Source organism: Betta splendens, chromosome 2 (assembly GCF_900634795.4).
Source record: "Betta splendens chromosome 2, fBetSpl5.4, whole genome shotgun sequence".
NCBI lineage: Eukaryota > Metazoa > Chordata > Actinopteri > Anabantiformes > Osphronemidae > Betta > Betta splendens.
The window spans coordinates 26,378,969-26,394,972 of record NC_040882.2 but is presented as its reverse complement, the minus strand read 5'-3'; the positions used below and the strand labels follow the sequence as shown (position 1 = coordinate 26,394,972).

The following is a 16,004-nucleotide window of genomic DNA, read 5'->3' as shown; positions in this document are numbered from 1 at the left end:
AAAACAACTAAAGGTTTTGAAACTCTAACTCAACTACACCCATAACAAAACCTGACTAGACAAAACAATGCGATATGAATAGACATAAAAACACAACAAAAAGAGGTGAGCATATTTAAACATATAAAAAGCCAAAACTGATATAATGAGGTGCCGCACAGACACACTGAGCTTTAAAAAAGACACAAAAAACTAACAGATGGGAAACAGAATGCCACATAACAAAGAAGAGCCAAAGTGATTAAAAATTATGCCAAACGGACACAAGAAGCTACAAATAGTAACAAGAATTAAAAGGTCTGAAACATCAGAACCAACACAAAGAAAGCAGAGACTGTAGGATCCTGGATGTGGTCGGAACAGAACTTAAACCGGTTTCAGGTTGGCCCCAAACAACAGACAGACATTTCCACATGTATTCAGTCAAAAGAGACTGTTATAATGTTAGGTTCACTTCATATACTCTCCATAAACTGTAGTGTATGTTCACAGTAGCAGTAACTGCAAAGTGGAGCATGGAGGAACATTAACAAGCCCAGACCAGCAGCATTTTTTCAGACTGACACTTCAGAATGACGTGTTTTCATTTTCTTCCAGTTATGATGTGAGATCATTTACAGGAAATGTGTGTTTTAATTGGAACCCACAGATCATTTGGCCCATTTGGTTTGTTTACTACTATAGTTTTTCCACTTTTCAGGATAAGCATTAAACTACATTATTTGACAACACAATTTTAATTTTTGGATCAGTTTGAGACAGACATTAAAAAAGTATAATCTGATTTTCATTGCTGTAATTGGTAGCATAAAACAATTCATTGCCTAGTTTAAAACCCAATTTACCTCTAATTATAGTGATGAGTAAGCATCATTGAACATAAATACATAAATCAGCCACAGTTAAAACACTTACAGTTTAAATATTTCGCCACCAGAGGACAGCACCGACACAGCAGTTTAAATCAAAGACTGGTATTTTTCAAATCTGATATTTGTAGCTTTAAGTAAATGAAGCCTAACACTGTTCTTTACTTAGACTACATGTCGCTTTTACATGAATTGAGTTTGAAGTTACTACTATATGTTGAAGTTTATGATGAGGATGAGCATGGTGGTCAGGCTGAGATCCTGGTGATCTGTAAGTACTTTATTGCTATTTTCCACACTATAACTTAACTTTTAGATTGTTCTATTTTTCTTCTTCCTCTTCTTTTATTGTTGTTTAAATTATTACATTTTCCAATGGGCGTGGCTTGTGACCTTTTAGGCGGGGTTGTTTGTTACGCGGTGGGCGGGGTCACATCTTAGGACGCCGGCGGCAGAGTGATTGGCAGCTGAGCCGCTTAAACCTCCAAGGGAGCAGCTGTCAGAAACGGGCCGGTCTGTATTTAAAACAGTAAACCTCCTCAATCACCGCAGCAAATCGTGGGATTTATTCACTTTTTCAGACTGAGGCGGATGCTTTTGAAGGAACAGTAACAGTTTCAAGACTGTGCTGAGCAGCCAAGGTAAGTCCCAGTAAACTCTACAGGTGCAGGTTAATCTGTAAAGTGTGTGGAATAATATGAAAAATGTAAAATACCAAGTAGAATGTATTTAACAGTATAATAGTGTATGTTTAAAGTTACAGCTGCTTACACCTGTAGGGAAAAATAAATAAATTCAGCGTGCAGGGAAGATTCAAGTCAACAATGGATCACAGAAAGGTGCTAAAAATAATTAATAACTAAGCGAATACAAGATATTATAAGAAGTCCTACTGGTAAAGAAGCTTCTGTTAAACTGAATTAGAGACATAATAGGCAGCAATAAAATAGGGGACAGAATAATAAACATGCAAAACATTGTTGAAGTCATAAAAAGCATCTATTTGAATTAATAGGATGAAACGTTTAATGTAATCTATTATATTTATGTGACATAATGTATATAACAACGTTAGAAAGACTGAGCTCCGTGTGTAGTGGTGGTAGTGGTGGGCTCAGAGTCAGCTGAAAGAGGTGAACACGGGCCTCTAAATAAAACCTCCTCACACGTTTCACAGTGCACCGTAAGAGGATTAGGTGAAAGTTCTCCTCTCCTGCTCAAACACACTGTATCCAAACACAGCAACATGGTTTGCATACATACACAGCCTGCAGGTTTATGAGACATGTACAGGTGTGAGCTCATTAGAGCGGCCGTCCTGTCAACGACGGCTGCAGCTCTGCGTCAGGCTCACACTGTGCAGTTGAAGTGCCCTTGAACAAGGCACAGACACAAGGTGCTTTACTATCACATTCTAATCAGCTAAAGGCCTGAAATACTGTATTAAAATCCCTGGTTTGTGTGATGGCATGTGACCGTCTGAACGAGGACAGACTCAGACACTCACAGCGGCGGCGAGGGATTAAACATCATGGTCTCATCACGGATTACTCCTCTCTCTCACTCACACAGACACACACAGACACACACACACACACACACACACACACACACACACACACACACACACACACACACACACACACACACACACACACACTGTACTTGATGAGAACAAGACATTGGACCATAACTGCTGTGGACACTCACAGATTAGAGGCCCAGATGGTTCAGGATGGATTTATAAGCTTTGTGTGGGAAAGTGGGAGAGACAGTTTACAACCTTTCAACCGATCTCTGTCTCTCTCTCCCTCAGGTCGACAGGAATCACACTAGCTCATCCATGACGTCCCAGCAGCAGCACAGAGGTACGTTTACTGTATGGGACAGTTCTTTGAGAGCTTTCCTTGGGAATTCATGGAATGTCCTGGAACGCCCAGGGTGGGACTCCATGCCTTTCCAATTCTTCCTGTTTCCTTGTTGCCGCTGACGACCCTCGCTTCCTCTCGGCAGTGGCTGGTGCTAATATTTGGACAGAGAGTGTAAGTCATATACAAACATAGAGATGAAGAGGAAAGGAGAGTTGCTTTTCAACATTAGAAACAGAATCTAATGTTCAGACGCCTTCATGCCAATAAGGCACGTTACATAAAGATCTGGATTTATTGATGATTCAGGGCTTTCTTAACTCAGACCTACTGTAGCAGGTACGGCTCTACTCTGTGGAGCCGTATGTGGCTGAAAATAACACTCACTGCCGTGGATCATCCTGGTGCGTCCTTCAGCTCAGCAGGATCTTTTTCATGTTTTGAATGAAATAAATCTAACAAACTGGGAGCAAAATAATTAGACATCAGAGAATCATACAGATGAACAGCAGTGGTTGAGCTCCTGGAGGTCTGCCATGGTTGCTGATCTACACGCTGTATCTCTAACCACTTACACAATAATTAGAGCTATAATGAAGTAAATAAGAATTATGCTAATCCGTGCCCTCCCTCAGGCCACCGGCTGCCTGCAGGGCCCATGGGGAGAGCCTGATCCCGGGTCAGCGAGCCAGCTAATGCGTCCTGGTGCCGCCACGCCACACGCTGAGCTGGGGCGCTGTAGCCCCCTGACGGCCAGGAGACATGATGGCCTCGGTGATGGTCGGGGGAAACCGCAAGAAGTCGTTGACGTTGAGAGGAGTGGACCCAGAAACCTGCATGATCGTGTTTAAGAACCACTGGGCCCAGGTACCGAGCTCCTCCACGCTTCCTATGGGCTGGCTTAGCATTGGTTTGCTGTGGCAGTTCCACTGCTGAGCCTGGATGTCTTTAGTCCGTCATCAGTGTGTGGTTGTGTGTGTGTGAGCATTACTGACCCAGACCTTTAAACACTGGATCCATTCAGAACAAACCTCTCTACAGACGCCAAGAAAGCCTATGGGCACGCTGTGTGTGTGTGTGTGTGTGTGTGTGTGTGTGTGTGTGTGTGTGTGTGTGTGTGTGTGTGCGTGCGTGCGTGCGTGCGTGCGTGCGTGTGTGTGTGCGTGTGTGGTCCTTGTCTGTTGCCAAGGTCAGAGGTTAACACAAGTCCAGACAGTAGATTACACACTGCTCCTCCATTCATCTGTCACTGTCTACAGTTCAGCTTCCAGGCTGTTTCATACAGTAGCAGTGAAAGCTTTGACAACTAAAACGTACAAAATTAGCACAAACATCCACACTTAATAATAAATACAAACTCAATTGGAGCAAACTAGAAATGTTTTTCCATCCCCACATTCAGGCCTTTATTAGTGTTAGTGGGTTAGTTAGGGTTAGAGGTTGTGTGAGATCAGACCATCGAGGTGGAGATGAGAAACCTCCATGCTCGGTTCTGCAGGTGGTGAAGATCCTGGAGAAACACGAGCCGGGTCGCAGCAGCTCCAGTGCTCTGAGCTTCCTGTCCGCTCACGTCAGCAGCAGCAGCAGCTCGGCAGCCCTACGGCCCGGGCCCATCCCAGCGGACGAGGCCAGCGCCGTGCAGAACTACGTGGAGCACATGCTGTTCCTGCTGATGGAGGAGGAGGCAGGTCAAGGTAGGGGAGCAGCGACTGCAGAACCACGGCCCGTGCATCGTGTTTGGTGTCTGACCTGGTTCCTGCCTGGTCACAGGGGGAGCGATGGGTCCTATTCTGGAGTTTGTGGTTCTGGAGGGCGTGATGGAGAGGCTGTTTCTGTGGAGCCTGAGGAGACAGTTCACTGAGGACATGAAGCTGGAGCAGCTCAGGATGTACCAGATGCTTCTGTCTCAGGCCAAGCAGCCTCTCCTGCATCATAAACCTGTTCTCCGGCCGCTCATGATGCTGTTGGCCTCCTGCGCTGGAGCTGGAACCGGTGGGTGAAGCGAGTCCATGGTCTCGCCTCTGCTAATGAAGTCAACACTATTCTAATCCCATTGGTTGAGCTGTCTGGTCACACGTAATTGGTTTAGAATCCGTATCCAGGGAGGCTTCTTGTGCCGGAGGCGTTATTTAACGGTACGTGTCCGTCCCCAGGCGCTGGCGGGGTGGTGGAGGCGGAGCTGGTCCTGCTGCTCAACCAGCTCTGTGTGGCTCTGGTCAAAGACCCGTCGGTGCTGGAGCTGTTCTTCCACACGAGTGAAGACCAGGGAGCGGCCAACTTCCTGCTGTTCTCCCTGCTCATCCCGTTCACCCACAGGTAGGCGCGCTGACAGGAGGGAGGTGTTCCAACGGTTTCTGCGATGCTCAGGTCAATGAACCTCTCTCTCAGACAGGGCTCGGTGGGTCAACAGGCCAGAGACGCTCTCCTGCTCATCATGTCCCTGTCGGCCTCTGAGCCTCGAGTTGCTCATCACATCGCAGAGAACACATACTTCTGTCCCGTGAGTGCTCACACATGGACACAAACACAGGACGCGCAGTGGAGTCAAGGCTGGAGAACCGCAACCACAAATTCAGAACACGTGGTGTGAATCTTTATCTCTGTGTAGATGTTTCACGCTGCATAACTGCGACTTTCCATGAACTTCATGGACGCTGTGTGTCTGATAAAGACAGCAAGGATTCATTCTTAGAACAGCTCACAGATACTAGTTCCATGATTCGCTCCTGCTTGTTTCTGCTGCGTGTTTCAAATGAGGCCAAAGCTGGGTCCATATCAGTTGAACCTCTGTCAGACCTGTCGTGTCTTCCAGCCTCCTGTCAAAGTGTGATTTAATGGATATAAGGTAGTAATATTTCCTAAATCAAGCCTAAAGTGCCTACGTGAACTGGAACACGTCAGCATGTGCCACCTGTGTGTGTGTGTGTGTTATACTTAAGCCCATGTGACCACACTCTGACCCCAATCTTTATGTAAAGAGCAGATTAGTGCTGCAGAAGGAGATTGGCCCGTGCACAGAGGATTAGTACGGCGGCCGCCATTGGACACTTGCTTGATTGGTAACAAGGCTGCAGCTGTATGAACATGTTTACATGGATGTGCTTGTTTATTTCTGTTCATGGTGGGACTTTTGTTCTCCTTCTTCGTTGTCATTGTGCCTGTAGCTGTAGCTCCCGTAACTAAGTCAAAATTGAAGTGAGAATTCAGGATAAACGTGCAGCTGCAGGAGTCAGGCCAGATGTTGACTCTGAGCTTCATGCGACTCTAAGCCAACCAGCTGCTCCCCGTAGCCTCATGTACATGTACCTGCATGAGTGAACTACTGTATGAGCAGCAGACTCACCATCGGCGCCCGTGTGCCTCCAGGTGTTGGCCACAGGCCTGTCCGGTTTGTACTCGTCTCTTCCAGCCAGGCTGCAGGTTTACAGCGAGGAATGGCACTGTCTGGACCAGGCCGACTGGCAGCAGGTAGATCCTCATGATAAACGTGGCAGTCATTTGTGTAAATGAGACTAAATACAGTCATAACCTGGTATAAATGTGTTTGAGAAGATGCCAATAAAATACTCAAAGCAGAGTAAACAGACACAAGAAGACATGTTCGAGCTGACGTTTGGTTCCACAGGTTCCAGCTCTGGTCCACTTCCTGCACTCGCTGGAGTTCTGTGGTGCTGTGACCAAGGTAACGTATCCAGATACACACCCAAAACAGTCCGAGCTGATTCAAGGAAGCGTTCGTCAGCCTCAGGGTTTGTCTCTGCCTCGCAGGTTGCTCACCCGTCCATTCGGTGTCAGCTGTTAGGTTACATCTACAACGGCTTCCTGGTGCCGGTCGTGGCTCCTGCTCTGCACAAGGTGAAAACAAGCAGACTGCGCTGGTTCTGTTTTAATGGTCTGACTTTACATTCATATGTGCGTGTGTGCAGCTGACGTTGGAGGAGGTGATGACCACCACCGCCTACCTGGACCTGTTCCTCCGCTCCGTCTCCGAGCCTGCTCTGCTGCAGACCTTCCTTTCGTTCATCCTGCTGCACACGCACGACAACGTGCACATCCTGGACACGCTGGTCAGCAGAGTCAACACACCCTTCCAGGTACAGCTTGTACAGTACACCAGCAGACAGCCTGGTGCTTCTGGCTCTGTCATTCTTACCAGGCGGCCTGTTCTTTGTGGGTGTGTCTGTCAGCTGGGAACAGTGTCGCTGGCTTTGTTCAGGACTCTGATCGGGCTCTTCTGTGAAGACGTGATGCTGCAGCTGGTCTTCAGGTGAGCTGGGGCCATTTGGTGCTTTGCTTACAGCTTGCTACAGTAGCACCAGGCCAAGACAGGACTCATCCCAGGTGTGTCTGTGTCCTCAGGTACTTGATTTCCTGCAGTCACCTGAGCAGGAAGCAGCGCTTGTCCTTAAAGCAGAGGGACTGCTCCTCCTCCGGCGCTGCCTCCTTCCTGCTCCTCATGCCGTCCTGGTGCCCCGTGTACCTCCACAACATCAACTCACACTCTGAGCACATCCAGTGGCCCAGAGCTGGTCAGTATTAGCTGCAGACACATGGACACACGACGTTTGCTGCACCAACGAACCCAGGTTGTCTTTGTTAGATTTGTCCATATCAGACAGCGTAGGTTACTGTCAAGCTTCAGACTTCCTCATGGATGTGAACTACCTTCACTACCTCTGGGATGCACGTCAGGCCATTTGCAACTCCTGCAGGTTAGAGGGCTTTACTTCAGGCCAATGCACTGTGCTTAGGAAAGGTTCAGTTCTGATGGTTCTGCTCGCCTTACTGCAGGGCCTGTCGGCGCTGGTCGGCTCCGTATGACGGGATCGATCCTCCATCTGATGAATACCGATCGGACACGCCGGGGGACGACTTTGAAGACGAGGAGGAACTGGTGCAGCGGGGGAAGAGTGACTCTATCTGCTCTCTGCTCACCTCCCCTCCCCCCTTGGCCCTGTCCCCAACCCCATCCTCCACAGACACCTGCTCCACAGGCCACCAGGCTGGACGGATAAGCTCCGCCATGGAGCTGGAGTGGGACGACATCTTTGCGGATGAAGACGCATCTTTGCCAGGAGTTACAAGCACAGCCCTGGCAAATGGAGGTGTTCCTTCCTCTTTACCCCCTCGACACATCCAAGAGATGAGACGCACTGCAACTAAGCTGGTGCATGGATCGTATGTGGAGGAATCAGAGTTTCAGGACGACGTTCTGGTCTACGATCTAATCGCTAAGAAAGACTCGAAGGCTGCCATTTTGGATAGAATGATGTCAGCGAATGGACGGAGCCGAGGGACTTTCACAAATGATCGAATGTCCACAACAACATTAACAGGTCGGACTGTGATAGAGACAGTTAATAGCATTATGTCAAAAAGGAGGAGAAGCGAGGATGGAGGGAAAGAAGAAAGAAGGAGGAGTGAGGATCTTGTGAAGGAAGTGATAATAAGGAGCGAGAACTGTGGAAAGGAGGATTCGGAAGATGAGAAAACCACGGCACGTCCTTTTCTCATCAACGGATTTGACATGAAGAAGTATATCATCGACGAATGTGAGGATGGTGTTGAAGACGATGAGCCAAACCATGACTTTGAAGCACATAGTGACAGTATTTCTCCAACGCAACAGCCAACGCCTGCGAATGAAAACACACCACATTCCTTAAATGCTTCTTGCAGAGCTCACTCTGAGACGTGTGACATCTCTGAGCCTCCAACCATCACTGAATCTCCAAAACTGCCCCAGATCAAAGTCACCAACTCCACTGACTTCCTGTCCCAGTACCATGAACTCATGTCGTCTGTGGGGGTGGATCCAGACTGTGACAACTTCCTCGATGACGTCAGTGCGTTCAGGAGGCGAGTCAGAGTTCTGAGGCAACAACTAGAGACTGAACAGGTGGAGCCGGACCAAGAGTCTACGTGGGTCAATGGAGACGAGGAGGTGGTGATGGAGGAGGAAGAGGAGGACGAGTTGGAAGAAGAGAGGAGCAGCTGTGAGGGAGGGCTTCCGTTTACAGGTGGGTGGAGAACAGCTCCAGGTTATATCTGCTCCACTAACCACTAACCTGCAGCCTCCCACTGTGCGCAGGTCCCTTCATCAGTGTCCTCCTATCGCGGCTCGAGAACCTTCTGGAGAACTCAATTGCCGCAAACCTGCTTATCACAGGCATCCTGGCTCAGCTGGCGTCGTACCCGCAGCCTCTGCTGAGATCCTTCCTGCTCAACACAGACACAACCCAGCTCCAGCCCAACGTGCGCACGCTGTATCAGGTAAAGTCCTCACGTGTAGGTTCATCAGCTGAGCCGGGCGTGAGCTGTGAACGCGCTCTGAATGTCTCCACAGGTGCTGGTGTCCGTTCACTCGCAGATCGAGAGCTACGTGGCAGCCAGACCGGACTATCCTGCCCTCATCACCCAGGCCTGGAGGTTCCTACTGGCCAAAGACCAGGACAGCAAGTTCAGAGGTAAGCGGAAACCCAGTGAGCTGCTTTGTGCAGTCTCTCCAATAGATTCCATATTCACGACACACCTGGCGGTGGACTGGAGGCACCCACTCCCTGACCCCAGCAACTGATCCTGTTTTCAGAGTGCCTCCAGTCGCAGGGCGGCGGCACCATTCTGGACGCGTCCCGTCCGAACGGCTCCATCAGAACCGCTCTGGCGCTGCCTCCGTTTAGCGTCTTGCCGTCCTGCCCTCCCATTCCCCCACAGGCCAAGAGCCGAGTGTTCGCCATCGTCCTGTTCGCTGAGTTCCTCAAGGAGCTGGCCGCCATCGCCCAGGAGCACAGCATCACTCTGGACTGTGGCGTGGAGGAGTAGGAGCAGCAGGTGTGATGTTTAGAGGCCCAAACCATGTCTGTAAACTATTTAAATTGAAACTAAACTGTGTAAATATGATCCTGGCAGTACTTGAAATGTTCTTATTTTCCCAGTGTGACTTTGAAAGGTGTTTATGTTTGAATTACTGTATATTTTTGGGATCAGAACAAAAATACATTTCTACACTGTTTTTGAACATTTTGCACATAATTAATTTCAGTTTCTATAAATGTTCAGGACGCGTGAATGAGCCTGTCTCATCTGTGCTACATGTGTTTAAGGCAGATGTCAGATGTAACATATTTATATTTTCAAAAAGCAGCAGAAAATGTCTGTTCCTTGCTTTATTGTTGATGGAATACTACTGCCATAATGTTTGTTGTTATTAGTACTTTTCCAATTTTGAATGGTTTTAAAACTAAGAAGAAAAGTAGAAAGTAGCTGCTGCTCATGAGTCTGAACACAATAATGACTTTATAGCAGGTTGATTTAACGGAGGCCTTTAAAGTAACTGAACATGAATCTGCATCCCATCATGACCTGCTCCATCTGCGGTTGCTTTACTTACACTACTGCATCCGTTAATGCTCGGTAACTTTTTGTACCAGACTGAAATTTTATTTCGTAAAAAAAAAAAAAAAAGAATCAGTGACTTTGTCTCTCTTGACCCAATTGAGTATTCCTGATTTTACAACCAGAATGAGGTCAAAGCCTTAATTTAACTGACTGAGATTTGTGCAATAAAAACAAATAAAATACTTTGATTTCATAAGAAAATATGAAAAGTAATTACTGGTCTTTTCCAGTTTCTATTATTGTGTTTTCCTTTGTTAATTCACCAATTAGAATTTTTTATTTCCCTGATTAAAAACCTTTTGTCATTATGGTCTTTTAGTTTTGCTTTGCTGTGGAGGAAGGAGGAGGAAGGAGGATTTATTCCTGCTAACAATGCAAAAGGAACCAATAGAAGGTTCACTGATATTTGTTTAGTCTTCATTAACACTAGTGCATGGTGCAGTTGATGCTCCACACCTGAAGAGGGCACACGTTCAGACAGGAAGAGGCAGCAGCCGACAGAGTCCATGAGAGCGAGGAGCAGAACCCAGAGCCATAAACATGGAACGTAACAAGAACATTACTCACCGTCCTACAAGAGAATCAGGCCATCGACAGCTGGGGAAGAGAGACAGGCCGGACAGGAAGTAGGCGACAAAGTAAAAGCCACAGCAGCGCTAAAGTTCCTGACGTTCTGTTTCTGTGACAGCGCTCTAAGACACAGTTCAAGAAGCCGAACATTTAAACTGAACCTGGTCTTTGCTCAGCAGAGCGTTACTCAGTCCGACCAATCAGACTGGACACGCATTCAAACGGGGCAATCACAGCGCACCTCCTGAAGCTCCGCCCCTGCAGAGAGCTACCTGTCAGTCACATGTCAGCATTAGTGATGCTACTGTGAACGTGCGAGCGGAGGCTGCTGCTGTGATGCTCTGCCTCTGTGGTTTTGTTGCTTTGTATCGTGAGGACAGTACAGACGCACAACCACTTAGGTGACAGGAGCACCAACACTTTGAAGTTGTGTTTCGAACCTTACAGGAGAGAAAAGGAGGAGAAGGTGATGGCGCTGGTGACGGTCTGTCTGCTGCTGTGGGCTGTTGGTGAGTCAGTGGAAACAAGCTGAAACTGTGGTTGGTTTTCTGTGAATTGGTCCCTGACGCAGTCGCTACTATGCTGTAACATTAGCACCGACGTGGACACGGGTTAAACCTTCTTCTGCTGCTGCTGTTGGAGACTTCACTATAATTTATGTCTGTTTTTAATGAAAGTGTCTTCATGTCACTGTTTCCAGGAGTTGCACTCGTTTCAGCAACAGCTGACGTGGACGTAGAAGACGATGACTTTCCGGACGGCAGCGGGGAATCCCCAGCGTCTGATGGAGGCAGCTCAGCGTTGGACTCAGGTGACCTCCTCAGTCTCTGACCCAGACTTCACGCGTTTCATGTTCGTTTCATGAGTGCGTTCTGCGTTCTCTTATCTGCAGATGGACTCGTTTTTCTGTGTTCTCTGCTCACATGGATATTTGCATGAAGAATGATCGACTCGTCGGGCTGTTTGGATTTGGACCCACCTGAGACCGACCCGGCTCTCAACAGACTCTGTTTATCTTTAATAGACCGACATGTGCAGTAAAAGCACCAGAATAAAGAATGTATGAAGGTCGTGCTCTGTTCAGCTGTAACTAATGTTTTATTTATTTAGTTTCCTGTTTGTCATAGTCAAAATCAACCTCTTCACTGTCTGTCACATGTCAGCGTGTTGTCATTAAATAGTTCTTCAATCAACCAGTGTCCACTATAATAGTAGCCTGCTTTTAATAATACAACACCAGAAGCAGCGTGCTGCTGATGTGACAGTTTGCTCTGGATGTGGTTAAACAGTTCCTGTTCTGTGACGTGAGCTCAGACGCTGTGACAGACGACAGAACGGTGGTTGGAGGAGATCACAGAGAGGCAGGAGCTGGAGGCCATGACCAGGGTTCATGTGCTCATCGGTGCTGCTGGTAAGTCGGTGGAAGAAGAGTTTACTGCGTTTTAATAAGCAGGTCTGTGTTGAGTCTGTAGATGTGGAAACATCTGACTGGGTCACGTTTTTAATTTTAAAGCTCAACCAGTTACAAAAACCAACAGAATCATAACTGTGTGCATACATGTGTTTGAAGAAAAGCTGTGCTTGTAGCTGTGGCACTCATGTTGTCCAGAGATGCTGCTGTTACGAAGGTGAAGGTAACCTCATCCAGTCTGCAGATAGGTTCCGTTACTGTATTAATGCTGAGTTTTCAGAAGTGATTTACCGCAGAATTAGCTACTGATCACACTGAAACCCTGTAAGTTCCTCATTTAGCAAACTTCAAAATCAAACTATACATTTATAAATAATGTTTCTATGAATGCAAAAGAAAAAGTGATCGGCTGTATTTTATTCTGTTTTACGTTTGCACATGATACCAGTCGGTTCTGCTCAGGTTATATCTTAACACAGTAACACAGGCATTAACCATTTACGTTTTCTTATCTCCCTGTATATGATGCTGATTCATTGCCTGGCAGTGGTGATGGATACCACAACCACAACCCCACAGATCCCTCAGATCACGGCTCGTGCTCCTCCTCAGGTACAGAAACCTCAGCCTCCTCTTTATATCCACACTGTTAAATCAAACTATTCCACTCTTCGTAGTCTCGGTTTGGCTACAGTAGCTGATTCGTTAAATTGAACGTGAGATCGATACTTAAAATCACACAGATAAACAGTTTAACATGATGGTGATGTGACCTTCAGATGAGTGTCTGATTCTCTTGCTCTGTTTCAGCTGCCACGGACAACAGCATTATCAGCTACAGGCTGCTCTACGTCACTACGGCCATCTGCGCGTGGCATATTAATTACAACAAACGTAGTGGTGTCACCAAGAAGACAAAATCTGAAACGTCACCGTATCCACAAATTAAAGCTCTGATTAAACTTTAAAGTTGAACGAGTAAAAGGTTTGATTGAACCTTCAATAAAATCTGCACACTCACATACTCGTACAAACTCATGACATCTCTGTAGTTACCAGTAAAAATAAACTGTGAAGAAGCAAACATGTGTGTGAATCCTTATTTTACCATTAAATCCACCACATGATGAAGTGAATGATTATGATTTGACTTATAAGTAACTTCCAGTTATTAAATTCACTGAATATGTGCAACTTTTAGTTATTATACTTTTTGTACAAAACTCAGAGAAACACTTCATTTTGTTTGTTGTCTGATATTTGACTGCTGTCAGTGAATGACTGCAGACAAATAAAGAAGGGAAGGAGTCAATAGATAGAATGATCAAAATCTAGACTGTACTATTTGAAAGTAGAGGAACAGAAGCAAAAGAGGAAGAGAGATCAAAAAAGGAAGCGCTGAGTCTAAATGGAGTTAAGAACATTTTCTATGATGATGTGTCATCAGACCACAGAAACAGACTACAGTATGTGGTTCCTTGGAAAAGGCCCATCCTTTACTGAAGGTTGATACTGGTTTGTTACTGTGGCTCCATGAATCCAGTACAAAGATCACCAGAGCTGGAAGACAGGAGGACAGATCAGTCCCAGTAGCTGAGAGGCCGATGAGGTCTGGTTGGAGTTAACTATGGAGGCCGGTCAGTGGTGAGACCCGACTGGGACCGAGACGACAGATGAAACAGGAAGAGGAAGAGGTGAGAGCTTCTTCTGTGCTGCTCAGCAGACAGACCTGAGGAGACAGAAGCCTCCAGCCGAGAGTCACAGGCTCAGGAAACACATCAGCAGGCGGCGATGGTGACGATGATGAAGGTGTCTCTGCTCCTGCTCCACGTTGGTAAGTCAACCAGAATCGTACCGCCCTTTCTTTCTTGGCAGCAGAATCCTGAAGAGGCTGAAGTCACTTCAGGCTCAAAAATATGGAGAAGTCGACTGCTGTGTCGGCGTGACTTCAAACTGAGAGCTGAACACATCCAGCTCTTCCTCTCCCTGTCAGATGGGTTTGTTCTGTTAGGCTGAGCCACGTAGCGGACCCACATACACAGCGAAGGGATATTTGGTCACAGGCGTCTTGGTCGTGGCCGGGTCAAACACGGACAGAGGCTCCGACAAGAAGCAAGAAACATGGGCCTAAAAGCAAAAGCGTCAGTAACGTGTACAGTATGAACAGGCAAAGGTACAAGCGTCAGTAACGTGTAAGAAACAGGCAAAGGTACAAGCGTCAGTAACGTGTACAGTATAAAACAGGCAAAGGTACAAGCGTCAGTAACGTGTAACAAACAGGCAAAGGTACAAGCGTCAGTAACGTGTAACAAACAGGCAAAGGTACAAGCGTCAGTAACGTGTAACAAACAGGCAAAGGTACAAGCGTCAGTAACGTGTATGAAACAGGCAAAGGTACAAGCGTCAGTAACGTGTAACAAACAGGCAAAGGTACAAGCGTCAGTAACGTGTACAAACAGGCAAAGGTACAAGCGTCAGTAACGTGTACAGTATAAACAGGCAAAGGTACAAGCGTCAGTAACGTGTATGAAACAGGCAAAGGTACAAGCGTCAGTAACGTGTAACAAACAGGCAAAGGTACAAGCGTCAGTAACGTGTACAGTATAAAACAGGCAAAGCTGTGAAAACAAGGCAGGAGGTGTGAACATCAGGAGGAAGCGCTGGAAAGAGGTCACGCAACATCTGGCACCTGGACGGAGTGAACGCTGGTGCTTAAATGAATGAGTTCATTACTAATTAATGACAGCTGGTGGATCATGTGACGAGGCGACGAAGGCAAAAACACCAGAAGCGGCAGCAAAATAAAACAGGAAGTGAAAAAGAAGGAAACGTGTATTTAAGGTTCCTCCACCTGTGTTGTGTGTTTTTAAGGTTCCTCCACCTGTGTGCTGTGTATTTACTGTAGGGTTCCTCCACCTGTGTTCTGTGTATTTACTGTAGGGTTCCTCCACCTGTGTTCTGTGTATTTAAGGTTCCTCCACCTGTGTGCTGTGTATTTAAGGTTCCTTCACCTGTGTTCTGTGTATTTAAGGTTCCTTCACCTGTGTTCTTTATATTTAATGTTCCTCCACTTGTGTGCTGTGTATTTACTTTAAGGTTCCTCCACATGTGTTCTGTGTATTTAGGTTCCTCCACCTGTGTGCTGTGTATTTACTGTAGGGTTCCTCCACCTGTGTTCTGTGTATTTAAGGTTCCTCCACCTGTGTGCTGTGTATTTACTGTAGGGTTCCTCCACCTGTGTTCTGTGTATTTAAGGTTCCCTCCCTCATGTCTCATTGGTGGACCGTCACACTGTTCTGGGTGGTTCTACAGTATGTTTCTGTGAGGTTGTGGTTCTTGTTCAACCTTGTGTTTTCTTCTGTATTAAAGTATTGTTTAAGTGTGAGTGGGTCTTGGGTCCACTTTAGTCCGACCCCTCCTCTCGTACAGTAGTTGAGCCAGGGACCAGGCTCTCCCTGTGAGGGCTCCTGATCTGCAGGTTCTGACTGGAGCAGGTGAAGTGTAGTTGAGGCCTCGTTGGCGTGTGAAGCACGCTGTCCTCAATCTGAGTGCATTGTCTGTGAACCATGGGTTCTGTGTGCGTGAGAGCGCAGTTGTGACACTTTCACTCATCTGCTTCTGGCCTTTTTCACCTTTTATTAACTCTTCATATCGCACATAAACAGGATTCAAGCTAATTTAATATTTTACTGGACTTAATTCATTTATCTGTTTATTTTACTACAGCTGCCACACTAATGATATGCAGAGGATATGGGACTCCGGAAGAATATCTACTAAATCTGTATGATGATTATGAGGACTATACTGAAGACATATTTAACAGCACAGAAGGCTGGATGTCCCTTCCCTCCTCAGGTACCTGAACCACCAGTCACCATGCACTTT

The 16,004-nt window shown here is 46.7% G+C and overlaps 1 protein-coding gene and 1 long non-coding RNA gene across 2 annotated transcripts; both read left to right on the top strand.

The window, feature by feature from the left end:
* The first annotated feature begins 1,244 nt into the window (after positions 1–1,244).
* LOC114867847 (FHF complex subunit HOOK interacting protein 1A-like) lies at positions 1,245–10,204 on the top strand. The gene is made up of 18 exons (XM_029170932.3): positions 1,245–1,510; positions 2,686–2,737; positions 3,373–3,604; positions 4,236–4,431; positions 4,508–4,729; positions 4,891–5,053; positions 5,126–5,237; positions 6,104–6,205; positions 6,363–6,419; positions 6,506–6,592; positions 6,664–6,831; positions 6,925–7,004; positions 7,097–7,266; positions 7,338–7,449; positions 7,529–8,757; positions 8,829–9,010; positions 9,084–9,204; positions 9,327–10,204. The coding sequence occupies exons 3-18, from the start codon at positions 3,500–3,502 to the stop codon at positions 9,557–9,559; spliced, it is 3,339 nt and encodes a 1,112-aa protein (XP_029026765.1). The 5' UTR covers positions 1,245–1,510; positions 2,686–2,737; positions 3,373–3,499; the 3' UTR covers positions 9,560–10,204.
* Positions 10,205–10,921: 717 nt separating this feature from the next.
* LOC114869670 (uncharacterized) lies at positions 10,922–13,211 on the top strand. Its single transcript, XR_003788192.3, has 5 exons — positions 10,922–11,214; positions 11,406–11,516; positions 11,598–12,116; positions 12,664–12,728; positions 12,927–13,211. It is a non-coding gene; the product is annotated as an uncharacterized LOC114869670 (long non-coding RNA).
* Positions 13,212–16,004: the final 2,793 nt, after the last annotated feature.

Bases quoted from the DNA above. Each gene is read 5' to 3' on its own strand.
- LOC114867847 (XM_029170932.3), top strand. From the start codon at position 3,500: ATGATGGCCTCGGTGATGGTCGGGGGAAACCGCAAGAAGTCGTTGACG. The intron at 6,206-6,362 runs GTAGATCCTCAT...TTGGTTCCACAG, and splicing joins ACCAGGCCGACTGGCAGCAG to GTTCCAGCTCTGGTCCACTT. The intron at 8,758-8,828 runs GTGGGTGGAGAA...CACTGTGCGCAG, and splicing joins GGGAGGGCTTCCGTTTACAG to GTCCCTTCATCAGTGTCCTC.